The sequence below is a fragment of the Hylobates moloch genome, unplaced genomic scaffold, assembly GCF_009828535.3.
Source record: "Hylobates moloch isolate HMO894 unplaced genomic scaffold, HMol_V3 SCAFFOLD_11, whole genome shotgun sequence".
Classification (NCBI taxonomy): domain Eukaryota; kingdom Metazoa; phylum Chordata; class Mammalia; order Primates; family Hylobatidae; genus Hylobates; species Hylobates moloch.
In genome coordinates, this window is record NW_026652286.1 from 99,087,859 (window position 1) to 99,106,870 (window position 19,012).

Consider the following 19,012-nt stretch of genomic DNA (forward strand, 5'->3'; position numbering starts at 1 on the left):
CATGTCTCTGGGACCCCCAACAGATCCAGGCTAGCCCAGCTGAACTTGGAGTTCATTCAGACTGACTTAGAGACTCTGGAGGGGCTAGGGACCGGAGAGAGAAATCACGTCTCGGAGGGGTCTGGGAAGGTTGGGGTGAGAACACTTGGGGGAGGGCATGGGGGTGGGGGCACCAAGGAGAAGACACGGAGGGTAGGCAACAGGGGACCAGGAAGGTTTGGGATGATGTGTGGATGATGTTATGCAAATCATGTGCAAAGCATTATGCAAAGCAGCACCTATTAGGGAAGAGGTGTTGGGAGATGCTGTGTGATTTGACCCATAGGTGTGATCCTGCTATGGCCCACTGAGGCCTGGGGGCCTGGCTGAGACCACCCACTTGGCCTAGAATCTCTTGCTGGGCCTGACAGCCTGCGAATGGACCTTTACCTAAGAGGGTGTCAGAGACCGCACGAATCCCTGGTCCGCCATGGCTTAGCCCCTGCTGGCAAAAGGGCAAGATCGACTGCCCCTCTCAGAACCCAGCTTGCTGCTGGCTGTGGTGGGGCTTCTGGAGCCACCCCTCCGTGCCCCTCCAAGTCTCCCCATCCTGTTGTCTGTGCCTGAGAGCTCTGAGCAGACGCTGGAGATCTGAGCATCTTTGACCAGGAGCTGGGATGTCAGCGCACGGGGGCACAGTGGGGTGAGGCTTCTTCCTCCTCCCTCCTCCCTCTCACCCACCTGGCTGCTCTGCCCAGCGCTGCCTTTGAGGTACAGGGGTCCATGTGCCTCCTGGGTCTGCAGGTTGTTTGAGCCCAGCCCCCGACCCTAGGGATCTGGACAAGCAAGCCCCACCCCTTAGCTTTAGCCTGGGTGCCCTCTGTGGGACTTCTGTCTGAGTAACTGGATGGGCTTGTCATCTTAACTGTGGCTGGGCCAGGTTCCCAGCACATTCATGCCAGTATATCCCACGCTCCACCCAGGCATGACACTTTGGTGTCAGACCAGGGCCCACGGTGGAGGGCAGGGCACAGAAGCCAGGGCTTCTGGAGGCTGCTGGGCAGCTTGTCACTGCCACCAGCCTGCTCACTGTTGTGGTCACCTCCCACTGAAGCAGCGCCCTCAAGGGCTGCCACTCTGAGCTGTGTTCTTCTCTTTCTTGGTTCCCGGTGGAGGCTTGTGCCCCTTGCTTCAGCAAGAGCCTGGCTGAGGAGGCTGCTGGCTGGCTAGGCTGTGTGGCTGGCCAGGAAGAGCACTGCGGCTTGTCCTTGGGCCCTGGCCCAGCTTGCAGCCACCCAGGCCCTGCCCTAGGCGAGGAGAGGGCCCCTCTGGTTCCATCGTTCATCGTTCCCTCACGGCCCTGGCAGCTCTCACCTTGCTCCTTGAGCCGGATGATCTCGGTGTCGGAGCCGAAGCTGTTCCAGGCCGTGCAGTTGTAGATGGTCTGGAAGTCGGCCCGCACGATGTTGCTGATGGTCAGGGTGGAGATGACGCCCTCCTCGGTGCTGATGGTCTCCACCGTATAGCGCCCTGATGTCCCCGACTCCAGAACATTCTCCTTCCAGGACCAGGCCTGCCCGGGGGCGCAGAATCAGGTGGAGACCCCACCAGAGGGGCCCAGGACACGCCCACACCAGAGTCACAGTGCCACCGTCCTGCTCATGTTCATGCTTACTGCCATACTCTAACACATGTGCACATGGGTATGTAAGCAGGCACACATGCCACACACCACAAATATGCACACATGCAGGTGCACACACAACACACATCACCACACATGGGCATGCACAGCATCCCACACGGTACCAACATGCATGTACATGTGTGAACACACAACACACAAACACATCACATGTCTATGCACAGCTCCCCACACATGGCCAACACGTTTATATACATACCACACACACCACAAATGTGTACACACAGCTCTGCACACACACTACAAATGTGCACCCACTATAACACACACATCACCACATACACATACCACCAATGTGTATACACACAGGTTTGTGCACACACACCACACCACAAACATGCATACGCAAGTACATGTACCACAACACACATAAACATGCACCACAACATATGCACACACCAAATCACACACAACACATCACATTGCACACATGCCTGCACACATGTGCACACTCCACAACATGCATACACACATCACAATACATGCACATCACACTTCACACTAAAAAATGATACAGACATGTACACACACGGCAGACACGACACCACATCTACACGCAACACACAGCCACTCCCCCAAATACATGTACACGTGCACACACCAAGATGCACACACCATACGCCACAATACAACACACAATACAAGCATGCTTACACACATGTATGTACCACAACACACACTGCAACACATGCACACATTCGCCATACACACACCATCATGTGTACATACAGGTACACACACTATGACATACACACACAACACCATGTGCTCACACACACAAGTACACACATCACCAACAGATATACATGTTCACATATGCCATGACACATGTACCCAACACACCCACACCACACATGTACACAATCCACAAACACATGTACACACACATACTCCGGGGCATCCTCAGAGGGTCTTTCCATCCTAGAAAGGGGCCTGGGGAGCATCTTTCTGGGCAAAGTGGGCGCCTTGCTGGCCTGTGCACTGCGCCTCCACACAAATGCCCTCTGGGACTGCGGCTGCCTGGGCGGGTGTGAGTTAGGACAGCAGCCCCATGAACGCGTCTACCTGTGTGACGCTGTATGTCTCTACAGAGCTGTTTGCAATCAACTTCATCTGCCTCAGTTTATAGGGCTGCTGGTGAACAGTTTTCAGAGCCGGCCACATACACCGTCTGCACCTCATCGTGTAAGCACCTTGTACACCCTGATTCAGGGCTGATGAGAGGGATTGAGTTTCTTAAGCTTGGCGCTATTGTCATGCTGGACTGACCCATTCCTGGCTGTGGGGCTGTCCCAGGCACTGCAGGACGTCAGCAGCACCCTGGCCTCTACACACCCGGTGCCAGGAGTATCCTACAAGCGATGACAACCAAAATGTCTCCAGGCACTGCCAAATGTCCCCTGGGGCCAGTGAGAACCGCTGGCCTAGAATCAGATATTTCTGGAGAGAAGGTGTGAAAATGTCCAGGAGTGAATGGAGTATTTGACAATGAGCATGTGTTACATTTATAATTAAAAACATTGAAGAGCAAAGTGAATGGGGAGGCGTAGGTATTAGTTTTATTCGTGAGTTCTTGCAATTTTTTTTGTGAATCTTTCAGACAGTGAATGAACTGAATGCTTGAGAAAGTGTGTAGCAGCAATAATACTCTAATAATATCTTAGTTTACAGGATGACAGTTTCAGTTGGTGCAGCCTGGGTGTCTCAGCCCCTGCACGCACGGGTTAGAGGTGACCTCAGCTGCCCCATGTCTGGGCCAGCCCCACCCTCCCTGCACAACTGCCCTGCCCACTCCACTCCTGGACAGTCTTCTAGCAGGATTTTGCCAGACACTGGGAATTACTACAAATAATAGTTTTCCCCGAGTAGTGCTATAAAATGCTCACTTTTCTTTGTTTTCGTGCCTGAGATCCCTCCAGTTTCAGATGGATTTGGGTACAAGACTCTGCCCCTGGATCACCTGAGGTCAGGAGTTTGAGACCAGCTTGGCCAACATGGTGAAACCTTATCTACTAAAAATTCAAAAAAATTAGCCGGGTGTGGTGGCAGGTGCCTGTCATCCCAGTTACTTGGGAGGTTGAGGCAGGAGAATTGCTTGAACCCAGGAAGCGGAGGTTGCAGCGAGCCAAGATTGCACCATTGCACCCAGCCTGGGTGATAGAGAGAGACTCTGTCTGAAAAAAGAAAGAAAGAAAAAAAGACTCTGCCCTCATCTTAATTTTTTTGTTGTAGAGACAGGGTCTCACTATGTTGCCCAGGCTGGTCTCAAACTCCTGGGCTCAGTCGATCTTCTCACCTCAGCCTCCCAAAGTGCTGGGATTACAGACATGAGGCTCTGTGCTCAGCAAGACCCTCCCTTTAAAAAAATGCAAATACTGGCTGGCCATGGTGGCTTATGCCTGTAATCCCAGCACTTTGGGAGGCTGGGGTAGGAGGATCGACTGAGCCCAGGAGTTTGAGACCAGCCTGACCAACATGGTGAGACCCCGTCTCTACTGAAAATACAAAAATTAGCCGAGCGTGGTGGCAGATGCCTGTAATCCCAGCTACTCAAGAGGCTGAGGCACGAGAATTGCTTGAACCCAGGAGGTGGAGGTTGCAGTGAGCCGAGATTGCGTCACTGCACTCCAGCCTGGGTGACAGAGCGAGACTCCATCTCAAAACAAAAAACAAAAAACAAAAGAAACAAGCAAATACCTGGTAGGAGGCCCTGAGGGTGGACTCCTCAGTTGCCTAAGCTGCATTGCAGGGATAAGTTCTTCGAGGAAGGGAGGGAGAATGGAATGGTCACTTTAGAGGGGACGATTGATAGGCAGCAGGGCAGGCTGCCACGGACAGTAAAGGCCATGGAGACCTGGAGGAGGGGCTCCAGGAGGCACAGAAAGGAGTTGCTAACTATTAACTGCACTCTAAGATTTTGCTAAAGACTGGCCTGGAGCCCAGGAAAGGGAAGAAGTCATTTGTCTTTTCTCTCCACTACCCTCGTGTGCCCCTCTGCCCTTAGGATGCAGAATTTGGTCAGAGCCGTTCACGTTAGAGCTCAGAATGGCAGCTGAACCCTGGGAGAGCACTGCCTATTCTGAGAAAGGCCTGCAATTGTGTCTTCACGATGCTTTTCCAAGACAGCCAAGGCAGGTATAATTTTCCTCAGCAAGGAAAAGGAGCCTGGGAGGTGTGCGCCGCCTGGCTGGCCACCTGGCTATTGGCAAAAGTGACCGTCGGGCTGCTGGCCCGGCCCCCGCCCGCCGTCCCTGGAGCACTCACGATGCGGTCCGGCGGCGGTGTGCTCCGGATAAAGCACTTGATCTGGCCCTTCTCGCCGTGGAGGGCGTGCTGGGTCTGGGTGCTGGAGATGATGGGGGGTCCTGTTGAGAAACAGCGTCCCATTAGGCACCCGGGAAGGGCACGTCCCTGCTGGCGCCCTCTTGGGTGGATTCCGAAGTGTATTCATTAATTCAAGCATTCAGCAAACATTTGCCGAAGGCCTGCATGTGCAAGGTAAAGTGCAAGGTGGAGGACTCAGAGATAAATTAGGCATTCGGTCGTAAACCTCTCAAGGGATCATGAGCGAATGCTTCTAAGTCAGAATCCCCAGAAGATATAAATAACTGTAATAAAAGGTGGTGAGTGTTAGTACCACAGGAGCGGTGCAGATAAAGTGCTAACCGACTTCAGAGGAGAGAGAATAATTCTATCTGGCGGACGGGGAAAGCTTTAGGGAGGAGGTGGTAAGCCTGGGAGGAGGTGGGGAGGTGTCTGGATGAAGGAAGGCTCCCCCGCCTCAGCCAGCGGCACCCCTGCAAGCCATTCCTTAGACACCCAGTAGAGGGTGCCCTTGCCTAACAAACGGGAGGTCCTCGGCCAGCCGGGCCAAAGGGAAGAAATGGTTGCGGTCCCTCTCCTAAGGGCGGGAATCACCCTGGACGGGTGGAATGCATGCGCTGGCCGTGTTCACAGCCCCCTCCCACCTGTGTCTCAGGAGGTCCTGCAGTTCATCACCTTGTCTGCCTCCACGTCCATACCCAGACTGCCCAAGTGAGGCCATGGCTCCCAAACTGACCCCAGTATTATCATATCACAGAGTGTGGCACACGTTTATGGGTGTCAGGTTCGGAGAGCGCCTGTCTCATTCACCACATTGCACAGCCAAGAGAGTCCACCTGGTGGAGGGGAGCCTGTTCCCCAGCGCCTCCTGTCCAGTTCCGCCTGTTACCTAACCCAAGTCTTTCCCATGCGACGCCTGCCTGGCGGTGAAAGACAAAAGAAGGAGCAGCTAGTTTAGCCTTGGCTCTGCTGGCTTCCTGGCTGGGCTGGGTGGTTGAAAGATGGGTGTAGGGACGGAAACTGTCATGCTCCCTTTCTAATCCGTGGGGTCACAGTTGGGACTTAGAGGGCGGATATCAGAGGAAAGAGAGCTGGGAGCAACGCATCTGGAGAACAGGCAGAATTATGCAGGGAACAAAACAAAAATTGCTGCAAACATAATTGCTGTTTATTAGCCACCTTAATTAAAGCAGATTTGCATTTCTATGAGTAGCTCTCAGCCAAAGGAGAAAAGGTACTGTAGACACTCCGGTGACTTCTGTTCAGTTTGAGAAGGCAAAAGGGCTTGGGGCAGCATGAGGTGGGTGTGGGGGACTCTCCAGGGCTTTAGGAATGGGCTGAGCACTGCCCTCCTTCCTAAAAATCCTTCAGCTCCAACGGGTCTAGGACCCAAAGAGATGAGGAGATTGATGGTTTAGGAACCGGATGGTGCTTTGTTTTATTGCTGGACTAAAAGGTGATGATACTATAAAACCTCTTCTGGTCAGGTGCGGTGGCTCACACCTATAAACCCAGCACTTTGGGAGGCCGAGGTGGGCAGATCACAAGGTCAGGAGTTCGAGACCAGCCTGGCCAATATGGTGAAACCCCGTCTGTACTAAAAACACAAAAATTAGCCGGGCGTGGTGGCGGGCGCCTGTAGTCCCAGCTACTTGGGAGGCTGAGGCAGGAGAATTGCTTGAACCTGGGAGGTGGAGGTTGCAGTGAGCCGAGATCGCGCCACTGCATTCCAGCCTGGGCGACAGAGCCAGACTCTGTCTCAAAAAAAAAAAAAAAAAAAACCCAACACACACACACACACACACACACACACACACACACACACACACACACCCTTTTCCTTGTGCTTCCCAGGAGCTAGGACTTCCCTGAGGGGTTTTCAGGAGTCTAAAAGCCATCATCAAATGCATCTGCTTCTTAAAAGAAAACTAAAACCAGGATAAAGGGAAGTAGGGTGAGGGTTGGTAAGATTTCTCTCCCCTTCCTGCAGATACCGGATTTGAGCCAAATCGGTTGAGGTCTGTGCCAATTTCTTTCCCAAAGGACTGCTGTGCTGGCCAGCAGTTGTCCAAGGCTGGGATTTGTCACAATAAAAACCTGATCTCATTTGAACGCTTTCATATCACCAGCTCCCTCCAGCCCATGCCCAGGTCCCATCCACTGGGCTTCACCCTCCCTCTGCCTGCTCTGCTGAAGCAGGGACAGACAGTTCACCTCCTAGTGGGTCTGGTGCGCTCCTCTCTGAGGCCACTGAACTCATCCCCCTGCCTCTAGGTGTGTGAGGCCACCCTAGTCCAGAAAGAAACGAGCAGCTTATTTGCTTCCCTCCAATCCCTTCAGCTTTTCTCTGCCTGGAAGCCTTGGGGAGCTTGCGCTGGCAGGGGCGGAGGCAGAGGAGGGGAGAGAAAGAGACCTAGAGAGTGCAGATTCAACCTTGGTCAGCGCCAGGGCCCGGGTTTCAGTGCCCTCCCCGTCCAAGAGAAATGTCCCTCCAGGGCTGTATTCCCCAAGGGGCATTCTCTCCTCACGAAATCTCTTTAAATCTCCCTTGGAAATGTCTGAACGTCTAAAGTGACAGCAGATGTCAGCTCCTCCTTTATCCACCTGCTTTTCCCCAGAAATGCCACTGCTCATTTAATGCTCCAGGCTTGGGGGCCCTGGAGTGCGTGAGTGAGTGTGAGGGTCCCGGGCTGGCTGGTCATAGGGCCAGCAGAGCAGAGCCGGCTGCAGGCACGGACAGCCTGACTTCCGAGCACCCTGGCTGGTGCGGGCTGTGTGGAGGGCCACTGATTTCACTGGGGCCTGGAGCTCTGAGCCGAGTGTCAGACACCTGCGCTGAAAGGAAAAGGCTGCAGCCTGTGTTGCCATGGATATACGGAGGCACAATCAGATGCTGTTATTTTTAGCCCTGCAGTGCCAATTTATTGGTGGCATCCTGGGGACACGCAGGAAAGGCAGGAGGGCTCCGAGTCAGGGCTCTGCCAGGACAGGTGGCTGTGAACGTGCTGGGCTCTGGGTAGACTCAGCCTCCCTTGGGGGCTGCCACGACTCTGGGGTGGGGGGAGAGGAATGGAAATGCAGGGCGGTGTGCGTGGAGCTGGTGAATGCAGACAGCAGAGAGGTATGGCTGAGGAGACACCAAGCTGGTTTTGGTTTTCTAGCGAAGGGGAGAATAGATGAGGCCATCAGCAGGTGGCTTTCTGGATAGAGAGGAAACTGAAGCCCACTGAGCTAATTTGGAGACCTCAGGAGGGCCCTGCTCTGGGGCCAAGACCCAGATGCCCTGCAAATGTTGGTGGCTCAGTTCCTGCAGGGGCCCAGAGCTTTGGGGTTTTTGATCTGAGTCAGGCTATGGTGAGCCAAGGGGCCTCCCAAAGGGCGGTGGGCATGACAGAGGTGAGGGCGGAGCATTCAGAAACAGCAGAGAAGTCGAAATGGCAGCTTTGCTTTTTGCCTGTGGCCAAAGCACCGGATAGGGCAGGGACGTCTGCATTTGCGTCCTGGTGCCACAGCCTTCTTGGGTCTGGCCTGAGCCAGGTCCCAGCTTCTCCATGACTGTCTACACGCCATCATCCAGGCCTGGTGTGATGCCCTTGTCTCTACATATTTCATGTAATAGTCACTCATCTACTAACTCCCACCGTGAAAATACTCCCCTTCTGCAATTATTTTTATTGTATATAATAAGACATGCTCCCTGCCCTCAAGGGGGCCCCTGAACACGTGGCCTTGTGGAGATGGTGACAGGGCTCCCTGGCTGGGTGACTCACATGCAACCGGAAGAGGCTGATCAGGAGCTGCAGAGATGCTCTCTTAAATTCTCATGGGGCCAGGAGAGGTGGCTCACACCTATAATCCCCGCCCTTTGGGAGGCCGAGGCAGGTGGCTCACTTGAGGTTAGGAGTTGGAGACCAGCCTGGCCAACAATGGTGAAACCCTGTCTCTACTAAAAATACAAAAATTAGCTGGGCATAGTGGCACGTGCCTGTAGTCCCAGCTACTCAGGAGGGTGAGGTTGCAGTGAGCTGAGATCGTGCCACTGCATTCCAGTCTGGACAACAGAGCAAGACTCCATCTCAAAAAAAAAAAAAAAAAAAAAATTCTCATGGGCCAAGGCCATGGTGAGTGGATGAAAGAGTAGATACGCTGGTCACCTAGTGACCTCTGATGCTTTTTTTCCTGGCCAGGATAAAATTCATCACCCACCACTCTTAGGGCTGAGACCCCTTCGAAGGTAACAAACAAAAAGAGAGGTGACTAGAAAACTATCCAGGCCCTTCCTGCCTTGGCCTGGGTCTGACAGGGAATCCAGGAGGTGGACCTAATTGCTGTCTACCCATAGATGGAGGACAGCAAAGCCCAGAGCCAGTGACAGCTCCTTTGGGGCAATGCCCGGTGCCAAGATACCTGAGGTCTTTCTTCCCTCCCTCAGGCCTGGCTCACTCCAGCGAGGGTCTTACCGTTGACGGTCAGGGTCACCTCTCTCTCCCCGGCTCCCACACGGGGCACCACAGCCCGGCACACGTACTTGCCCGCGTCCTCCTGGCGCACAGATTTGAGGGTCAGTGTCTTCTCATTGCTCAGGACCTAGGAGAATTGGCAGGCTCAGATGCCAAGAGCAGGCGGAGGGGTGCGCTCCGTCTCTGGGAACAAGGCAGCTGAGAGGCTGGCCTGGGATAACTGACGCAGTCTCTGGCATCTCAGTAGGAAGCAAGGTGGGGAGGAAAGAGGCCAAAAGTTTCCTGGCCCAAACAATGCCTGTGGCTGTACAGAGGAGAATCCACCAGCAGAGAGGCCGCCCCGTGTGGCTGCGTATGTTGCACCCCAGGCGCAGCCCTGTGGGCTGGGGGCATGTGGGGGCACATGTGCCGGAGGAGGGGGATGCCTGCCTGGGGACTTCCAGGTTTCCTCCTACAGGAACCTCCCTGCACCTGCGGTGGCTTCTCCTCTCCCAGGCTAGCCATGGGTGACATGATGCTACAGCTTAACTTCTCTGAGGGCCCCTGGACCTGTTTTTAGAGTCATTTTCAGGATCCCTTTGGGATATAGCTTGGAGTGATGAAAACAGGTGGTCTGCGTTTGAATCCCGGCTCCAGCAGTGAACACCTGTGTCTCTTTGGTCAGTTACTTATCTTCTCAGATGCTCCCTTTCTGTCTATGTATGGGGCCTGGTAGGATAATGCAGTGTCTGCTACATAACAGGCCACACAAAGGTTGCTTTCCTTCTGGTCCCCCTGCTTCCCTACCCAAGGCTCTCCCTGTTCCTTCCTATGTGAGGACACCTGACAATCTCTCATGCACTGAAGAATACATACGTCTTAAAAGAGGAACACAAAGGCTAGGCATGGTGGCTCATGCCTGTAATCCCAGCACTTTGGGAGGCCGAGGTGGGCGGATCACCTGAGGTTGGGAGTTTGAGACCAGTGTGACCAACATGGAGAAACCCCGTCTCTACTAAAAATACAAAATTAGCTAGGCGTGGTGGCCCATGCCCATAGTCCCAGCTACTCGGGAGGCTGAGGCAGGAGAATCTCTTGAACCTGGGAGGTGGAGGCTGTGGTGAACCAGGATCACACCATTGCACTCCAGCCTGGGCAACAACAGCAAAACTCCATCTCAAAAAAAAAAAAAAAAAGCAAGACAAGAAAGTGAAGCCCAAGTCCAAGGCTAAAGGGTGGCTTTATTTGGGGGAAGATTAAAAGGCTCTTTCTTTCTTTCTTTCTTTCTCTTTCTTTCTTTCTTTCTTTTTCTTTCTTTCTTTCTTCCTTTCTTCCTTTCTTTTCTTCCTTTCTTCCTTTCTTTCCTTTTTCTTTCCTTCCTTTCCTTCCTTTCCTTCTTCTTTTTTTTTCCAAGGTCTTGTTATGTTGCCCAGGCTGGACTTCAACTCTTGAGCTCATGTGATCCTCCCACCTCAGCCTCCTGAGTAGCTGGGACTACAGGTGTGTACCACTGTGCCCGCTTGAAAAGCCTTTCTAGTGCCTTCCCTCCCAGCACATTGGTGACCACCTGCTTTTCTTATAAGGTTTAGGACAGGGCAAGACTGCAATGGCTGAATGTGCTCAGGGTGAGACAGGCACATGAGGGTGCCTGGGTTCCCCCTCCTCTTTCTGGGATCTTTCTCCCTGTGGCTTACACTGGAGGCTGACTCCCCCAATCTAACAGTGAGAGGGGCCTGGGCAGCAGTTCCTTCTTGCTCCACTATCCCCCACCGCCTGCTAGGGGCGCCCCGAGGTCTGAGCTGCAGACTCACCACTCCGGAGCCCCGCTTCATCCAGACGATGGTCAGGGACGGGTTGCCGGTCCAGGCGCAGCTGAAGATGGCATCAGAGCCCAGATCCACGAGCAAGGATTGGGGTTCTGTGGTCATCCGGGGCCCAACTGCGATGTGAGGAAGAAGGAGACAGGTTCAGGTGGGTGGGGAGCTCTGGGATCCTCCTTGCTGCTGCCTCCTTTTCCCCCCAGACCTTGACTGGGGGAAGGGAGGCAGTGGGATACTTGTGCCACCTCATTCACTTCCATTTTAGTCTTATGCCCGGGCAGGGTCTGGGGGCTGGGAGTGGGACTCAGGAAGTCAGGAGGAGACCCCTCTCCCCGAGGCTTCGCCTCTCTTGGGCCCATGGAGGTGGTCGGCAGCGTGGGGCCTTGGAAGAAGGTGCTGGGGACCAGGTTCTGCCTGGATCTGCCCCCAGGGCTCTCATCCCCTTCCCTCTATCTGGATCACGCCCGGTGCCAGAAAGTTGCGGAAGCCCCTCCATCCCAGCGGCGGGCAGGGGCCCTCCTCCTTCCCTGGAAATCTGAGCCCTTGAGGTCTTCATGCCTCTGCCTTCAAGGTAGCTCCCATCTCCTCCAGCCTCAGCCTTCATGACCTGGAATCGAGTGACTGGTGCACCTCTGGGGTGGGATGGGGGCTCTGAGATGCAGGGTGATGGAGGCAGGGCTCTCGTGCCCTGCGCCTCCTCCCCCAGGGTTTCCCACCAAGTGCTCTCAGGCCACCCTCCTATTCCAGCCGTTCCAGCCTCCGTGTCACCCCCACTGCAGTAGAGCAGGCCTGGGTTCCACTTCTGACCCCTCTCCTAAGCATTAAAGAGCTGAATGCAGGCTTCTCTCCACCTTCCCCAGCATGTCTGGAGCCTCCTGTAGACCAAGCTTGGTCTACACAGTGGGGACCGTGGGGGGATTCCAGGCCCAGGGTCCGACCGTGGCCAGGCAGGCCTGAGAGAGCTCCTTCCAGGGAGCAGACAGAGCCTGAAGCCTGGTGCCAGGAGACAGGGATTAGTCCCCTGATGTAAAAAGGGAGCAACAGCACTTTCTTTGGAGGCTTCAAGGGAGAGGTGGAGGGTCAGATTTTTTAAAGTTTGTAAAAGCAAGTTTAAAACTGTAAGGGACAGTGTATGTGCTAAGGATGCTTGTTTTGAACACATCCAGCCAGCCAGTCCATGGCAATGGGCTCCCTTGCTGTGGGTCCCTGCCGGACTTCCAGTGAAAAAGAGGGGATGAGCCGGGTGCGGCGGCTCATGCCTGTAATCCCAGCACTTTGGGAGGCCAAGGCGGGTAGATCACGAGGTCAGGAGATCGAGACCATCCTGGCCAACATGGTGAAACTGTCTCTACTAAAAATAAAAAAATTATCTGGGCATGGTGGCAAGTGCCTGTAGTCCCAGCTACAGCTACTCGGGAGGCTGAGGCAGGAGAATCTCTTGAACCAGGGAGTCGGAGGTTGCAGTGAGCAGAGATCTCACCACTGCACTCCAGCCTGGCGGCAGAGTGAGACTGTCTCAAAAAAAAAAAAAAAAAAGAAAGAAAAAGAAAAAGAAGGTACGTCCATGAGTCCCCTCAGTGGAAGGCAGTGGAATGTGTGGATGGGCAATGGATTTGGTCATTGCCCGGGTTCAGTTCTCATTCGGCCACCTACTGTGTGACCTCAGACCTCCATGTCCTCATTCAGATGATGAGAATAATAATATCTATCCATGATGGCCTGCATGCTTCTGTGCCCCGTCAACCCTGCACTTCATAAGTTGAAATCCTCGCCCCTGTGGGATGATAGTAGGAGGAGGAGCTTTGCAGGTGTGGGGGGTTGGGGGGTTAGATCATGAGAGTGGAGCCCTCATGATGAGATTAGTGCCCTTGGAATAAAGGCTCCAAGAGCTTGCTTCTCTCTTTCTCTCTGCCATGGGATGCCACAGCAAGAAGGCAGCTGCCTGCAAGCCAGGAAGAGAGTCCCCACCAGAACCCACCATGATGGCACCCTGATTTCAGCCATTGAAGCCACCGAGTCTATGGTAACGTGTCATAGCAGCCCCAGCCAAGACCTTGACTCATGGGGTCATGATGAGGATCGAAATAAACATGAAACACCGCACAAAGCAGCTTTTTGTCGAGTGCAAAGCATCCTACGCTCATGACACATGAAGCTTGTGTTGTGTGCAATGAACCTAGCCCTGGTTTCTCCAGCTCTAAGCAGAAGCCAGCAGATGCCTGCTCGCCTGGGGAAGCCTGCACCACTGCACTCACAGTAGACGTCAACCGTGCGGCTGAGGTTGGTGCTGCCCAGGGCGTTGGTCACCTCGCAGGAGACGGGCTCTGAGAAGTACGTGTAGTCCACTGTGGTCCTGTACACCTCTCCAGATGCCTCCTTGATGATCTGGCCCCGCTTGGCCCACCTGCAACAAAGGCCATGGCCTGATGTGGGCCTTGACTGGCAAGGCCAACCCTCTGGGAGCTGGACGCATCCATCCCATGGAAAAATGAGGCCTGGGTTGGGTGGCAAGTGGGGAGTCCTCTGGGGTCCGTCAAGGGGAATCTTCACAGAGGGGCTACTTCAAGGGCTCAGAAAGAGTTGGTTTTGCTCCCACCCAGGTGGTTGTGAAGGCAGTGGGCTTTGGTTTGTGGTCACCAGGCAGTCAGTGGCACTCAACAAGTGGGTTATTCTGGAGGGGGTGAGTTGATTACTCGGCTGGTGAGCCCATCTGCTGGCTAGACGATGGAAAATCCAGCTGTCGGTGGGCAGACAGCTTGCTGTCCTGCTCTGAGCTGGATCATGGGCCCCTTTGGAAAAGAAGGAGGCCAAATCCATGACCTCAGAGGCCAGGGTCAAACGGAGCATGCCCATACATGCATGCTCATACGTGTGCACGAGCACACACACACACACACAAACACACACACACACTGACAAGGCGAGAAGCTGTAGGAGAGGTATGCTGTAGGGGCTCCATCTCCTGTCCAAACAGTGGACTACTAATACCCATCAGGAGGAGTGGCGTGAGCAAGTAGCCCTGGCTGCCCCTCTCTTTCCTCTCGATCAGCTCTCAGCTCTCCTGTCCTGTTCTGCCTCCTGCCTCCATGGGGCTCTGCATGGTGTCTCCTCGCTCCAGAAAGTCTTCCTAGTTTCCCTGGATGGCACTTGCTCTTCTTCCTGCCCGGCCTCTGCCCTTGCAGCCTGGCTTTGCTCCTCTGAGGCAATGGCTCCATCAGCACTGGCTTGGTGAGAGGATGTGAGTCGGAAGGCTCTTTTATCGGCCAATCGGTACCACACAATACGGGAGGACAGGAGGCCTCTGGCTTGCTTTGGATCTGGCTCTGGGGCAGTGACCCCTGTGTTAGACCAGTGACCCAGCAGCCTGCTGTGTGCAGAAAGCAACAGAGCCTCACAGGGGTGCATGTGTATACACGTGTATGTGTGTGCATGTGTGTGTTCATGTGAATGTGTGCATGTATCTGTGCATGTGTGCATATGAATGTGCATGTGTGAGTGTGCCTGTGTGTGCATGTGTGTGTGTGCATGTGCATGTGTGCATGTGTATATATGTGTGTGTCCATGTGCACGTGTGCGTGTGTGTGCATGTGTGTGTCCATGTGCATGTGTGCATATGTGAGTATGTGCATGTGTGCACGTGCTTGTGTGCATGTGTGTGTCCATGTGCACGTGTGCAAGTATGTGTGTGCACATGTGTGCGTGTCTATGTGCATGTGTGAGCATGTGCATGTATGTGTGCATGTTTCCATGTGCATGTGTGCATGCGTGTGCATGTGCGTGAGTGTGCATGTGTGTGTGCACATGTCCATGTGCATCTGTGCATGTGTGAGTGTGGGCATGTGTGCATGTGTGAGCATGTGCATGTGTGTCCATGTGCATGTGTACATGTGTGAGCATGTGCATGTGTGCATGTGTATGTGCATGTGTGTGCGTGTGTGCATGAGTGTGTGTGCGTGTGTGTGTGCATGTGCATGTGAGTGTGTGCATGTGTGAATGTGGGCATCTGTGAGTGTGTGCATGTGTGAATGTGGTCATGTGTGAGTGTGTGCCTGTGTGGGTGTATGCACGTGTGAGAGTGTGCATCTGTATGTGCATGTGTGGGTGTGTGTATGCATGTGTACATGTGTAAGCATGTGTGCATGTGCATGTGTATGTGTGTCCATGTGCATGTGTGCATGCATGTGTCTGTGCATGCGTGAGTGTGTGCATTAGTCTGTACATGTGTGTGCATATGTGTGTGACTGTGTGTGCATGTGTGCATGTGTGAGTGTGTCCATTTGTGAGTGTGTGCATTGTGTGCATGTGTGCATGTGTGTGTCCATTTGTGAGTGTGTGCATTGTGTGTGCATGTGTGTGTGCATATGTGAGTGTGACCGTGTGTGTACATGTGTGAGCGTGTGCATGTGTGTATGAGTGTGATCGTGTGCATGTGTGTGTGCATGTGTGCATGTGTGTGTCCATGTACATGTGTGCATGTGTGGGCGTGTGCATTTGTGGGCGTGTGCATGTGTGAGCATGTGCATATGTGCATGTGTGTGCATGTGCGAGCGTGTACATATGTGCGTGTGTGTGCATGTGTGAGCGTGCATATGTGCATGTGTGTGCATGTGTGAGCGTGTGCATATGTGCGTGTGTGCATGTGAGCATGTGCATATGTGCACGTGTGTGCATGTGTGAGCGTGTGCATACGTGCATGTGTGCATGTGTGAGCGTGTGCATATGTGTGCGTGTGTGCATGTGTGCGTGTGTGCATATGTGCGTGTGTGTGCATGTGTGGGCGTGTGCGTGTGTGAGTGTGTGCATGTGTGAGCGTGTGCATGTGCATATGCATGTGAAGTTGGGGGCTTCCTTACGGATCTCCAGGGAGGGAGAGTTCTCCGTTTCCCCTGGTTTAATCCTATTTTGAACAACATTCTTTTTTTGAAGCCACGGAACTTCTCTTCAGGCTCTTACAGTTGAAGTGTCTATGGGGAGTTTGTCTTTCTAGAGCTGCAGAGGCTCATTGCCTCCAGAAGCGTCACCCCGCAGCCACTGCTCCCTGGAACTGCAGTGTCTCTGCTCCCCTGCTTTGCCTCCCCTTTCTCTTATTCCTGGAGGCTTTCCTGGCACCACAGACGCTGTCTCCTGCCCTTCCCTCCATTAGCTTCTTGCCTCCGTCTGACCCATCCAGCCCCGAGAGACGACTGTTTCTTGGCATCAGACAGAACACCTAGGCTGGCACCAAGCAGTTGTTATTGCAAATTATTATTGGGTAATTATTAAGAACACAATTAATAATAACAATGTAGTTTAACAACAGAGCAAACCATAGCTCCCTTAGAGCTTAAGGAGCTTCCCAACAAACCATTATGAGTTATTCATGTGTCGTTTCAATCTCTAACTTTGATTTAATGACCAGACTTCTTAACAGTCAGGCCGGCCCCTGCCTGCGGCAAATGAATTCAGTTCCAGGCACAGCTGGGGAAGTGTGTCCAGCCCCGCAGTTCCTTTTACCCTGCTGAGGCGAGGGGGCCAGGTGGTGGACGCAGCGGGAGGCCAGGCGGGCAGCTGGCTGGGCTGGGAGGGCAGGGAGCCCTGACTGCTCACAGCTGTGGGTGCCGGTCTGGGGCTGGAGGGGTTGGGCCCAGGTGATTGGGCCAAGCATGCGTCTTCCTCAGGGCTTCCTGGAGAAGCTTTCGCCTCTCCTCTCCTTCCAGGGCCTCTCACCAGGAGCATCACGGAGGGTGGAAGCCCCACCTGCTTGGCCCCAAGTAATCAGCAGAACTGCTGCTGGCTCAGGGCGCCAAGGTTCCCTGCCCTCCCTGTCCTCTCCTCTTATGGTGAAGGAGCCGGAGAAGGAAGAGGACGGGGGCCGCTGTCGGGGCTGAGTGCGCAGGAGCCCAAGCCAGGTCTTTTGGGGAGGTGCTTCTGGACCCGACAGAGCCTCCAGCTCACATCTCGCCCAGCCAGTCTGTCTTCCCCTCCTGCGCTGAAAAACCCTCTGAGAGGTCCCTGCCAAAAGCACAGACACTCAAACCACTGCATCCACGCAGCTGGCCAAGGATCCAGGCCAAGAGCTAAAGAGTGAGTCCCGCCCCACCCTCTTCGCGCCTCTTCTGATTTTGGTGCAGTTTCTTCTTCCCTGTCATTCCTCTTCGTCTCCTCCCCTCTCCCCACCCACCTCCCCCCCGACTCACTGTTGCTTCCCCACTGTGCTTCTCCACCTCTCCCAGCCCCTCTGAAAGTGGAGTCAGCTTAAGCCTCTCCCAATCAATGTCTAATTTGGTCTGAACAAATGTAAGAGGATTAATTATTTATATCACAGAATCAGGGGGCCTGGCGTGTCACAGCCGCCAGGTTGTCCTCAAATAGACCAAGGTTTCATCTCGGGTGGGGGGGCCACATCCCGCTATCTGCTGGGGAACACTGAGAGACTCTCAGAGGAAAGCGCCCCAAAGCACCTTGGGCTCCTGGTCCCTAGGAGCATCTGCAGTGACACCCCCATGCCACCCAGGCCTCCTTTCCAGGCACTGGGATGGAGGAGGGCGTTATCTCTAGTTTCAGAGATGACAGCCTCTTAGTGAGAGCAGGGAGGAAGCTATCAAGATGAATGAAAGTAAAGAAACAAAGTTTCCTGTAATCTTGTCAGTTAGGAAAAATCAATGTACTTATGTGATGAGATTTGCTTAGGGCTTTTCTTCTTGGATCCCAACATTGCATCTGAACACCCGGCTGCTTGGTGAGACCTTGCTGGAGTGAAGGGGCTGAGCGAGTGTTGGTGGGTGCAGGCGCCCACCACCTCCCCTCTCCGTGGCCCCTCCGCCTCCTCCCTTCCCAGGCCACTCTGGCTCTCTGGCATTAACCTGGGGGCTGGAAGGGCTCCCTGAAAGCCTCTGGAGTCCTGGAGGCAGATGACCCCTCAGTGAGGTGTTTTCAGAGCGCTTCACTAATCAGAAGGCCATGAGGGAAGGTGACCAGGAAGAACTAGTGAGTCTCTGCAGGGCACCCTGCCCTCCCTGCCCCTCCCAGCTCCTGCTGGGTATAGAAGGGGCTGGCTGTGATACTGTGAGCTCCAGGGGAGTATGAAAGGGAGGACCCACAGGCCACCTGTAGCCCAGGGAAGCCTACATGTTATCTGCTTGTTCATTAACTTTTCAGCTTGCAAAAAACAAACTTTGGAATTATACAAAAGTTGCAAGAATAGTCCCATAAACTGCCACCCTCCCATCGCCCGGATTCGCCAGTTGTTAACATTTTCTCATACGTGCCTTGCGGTGACCTCTCCTCTCCTCCCACCTTCGCCTCCTTCCCATTATTGCGGTTCTGCTTTTTTGAGGTTGGTGACCCTGGGAATCAGGCCCAGCACTTGGTTTCCTGGGTGTTTGCTGTCCGGGTCAGTAGGCAGGTGTGTGTGGGGGAGGCAGGCCTGGGGGTGGAGGGGTCAGGTCCCAGGGCGTGCAGCCCTGCTGTCTGCCCAGCCTACCCATCACTAGGACCCCAGGTGACCGGAGCCTGGCAGTGAGGAGAAATGAAAGTCGAAAATTGTGTGTCCTGGTCTCTGGGGTGCCTAACAGGCATTCTAAGGGCGGCTGTGAGGGTGAATGGGGTGCTTGCGGGGTGGTCTGTGGGTGTGAAGGGCTGCCCTGGGAAACTAGCATGACAGGTATTTTCTAGGCATGTTGTACCTGGTGTTTAGGGACCAGGAGCAGAGACCTGGGAGCAGACAGAGGAGAGAAGCTGAATTTGTACGGAGAAACCCAGGCCTG

The 19,012-nt window shown here is 54.1% G+C and overlaps 1 protein-coding gene across 7 annotated transcripts in view; it reads right to left on the reverse strand.

Moving 5' to 3' along the window:
* Positions 1-19,012, reverse strand: part of KIRREL3 (kirre like nephrin family adhesion molecule 3) — a 581,063-nt gene that overhangs the window by 11,937 nt on the left and 550,114 nt on the right. For all 7 annotated transcript variants that reach the window (XM_032167866.2, XM_032167865.2, XM_058446270.1 and 4 more), the window contains 5 exons: positions 13,523-13,671; positions 11,259-11,386; positions 9,469-9,595; positions 4,949-5,049; positions 1,354-1,552 (listed from right to left, as the gene is read on the reverse strand). In XM_032167866.2, coding sequence (XP_032023757.1) covers positions 1,354-1,552; positions 4,949-5,049; positions 9,469-9,595; positions 11,259-11,386; positions 13,523-13,671 — 704 coding nt within the window. The remainder of the gene's footprint in view (positions 1-1,353; positions 1,553-4,948; positions 5,050-9,468; positions 9,596-11,258; positions 11,387-13,522; positions 13,672-19,012) is intronic.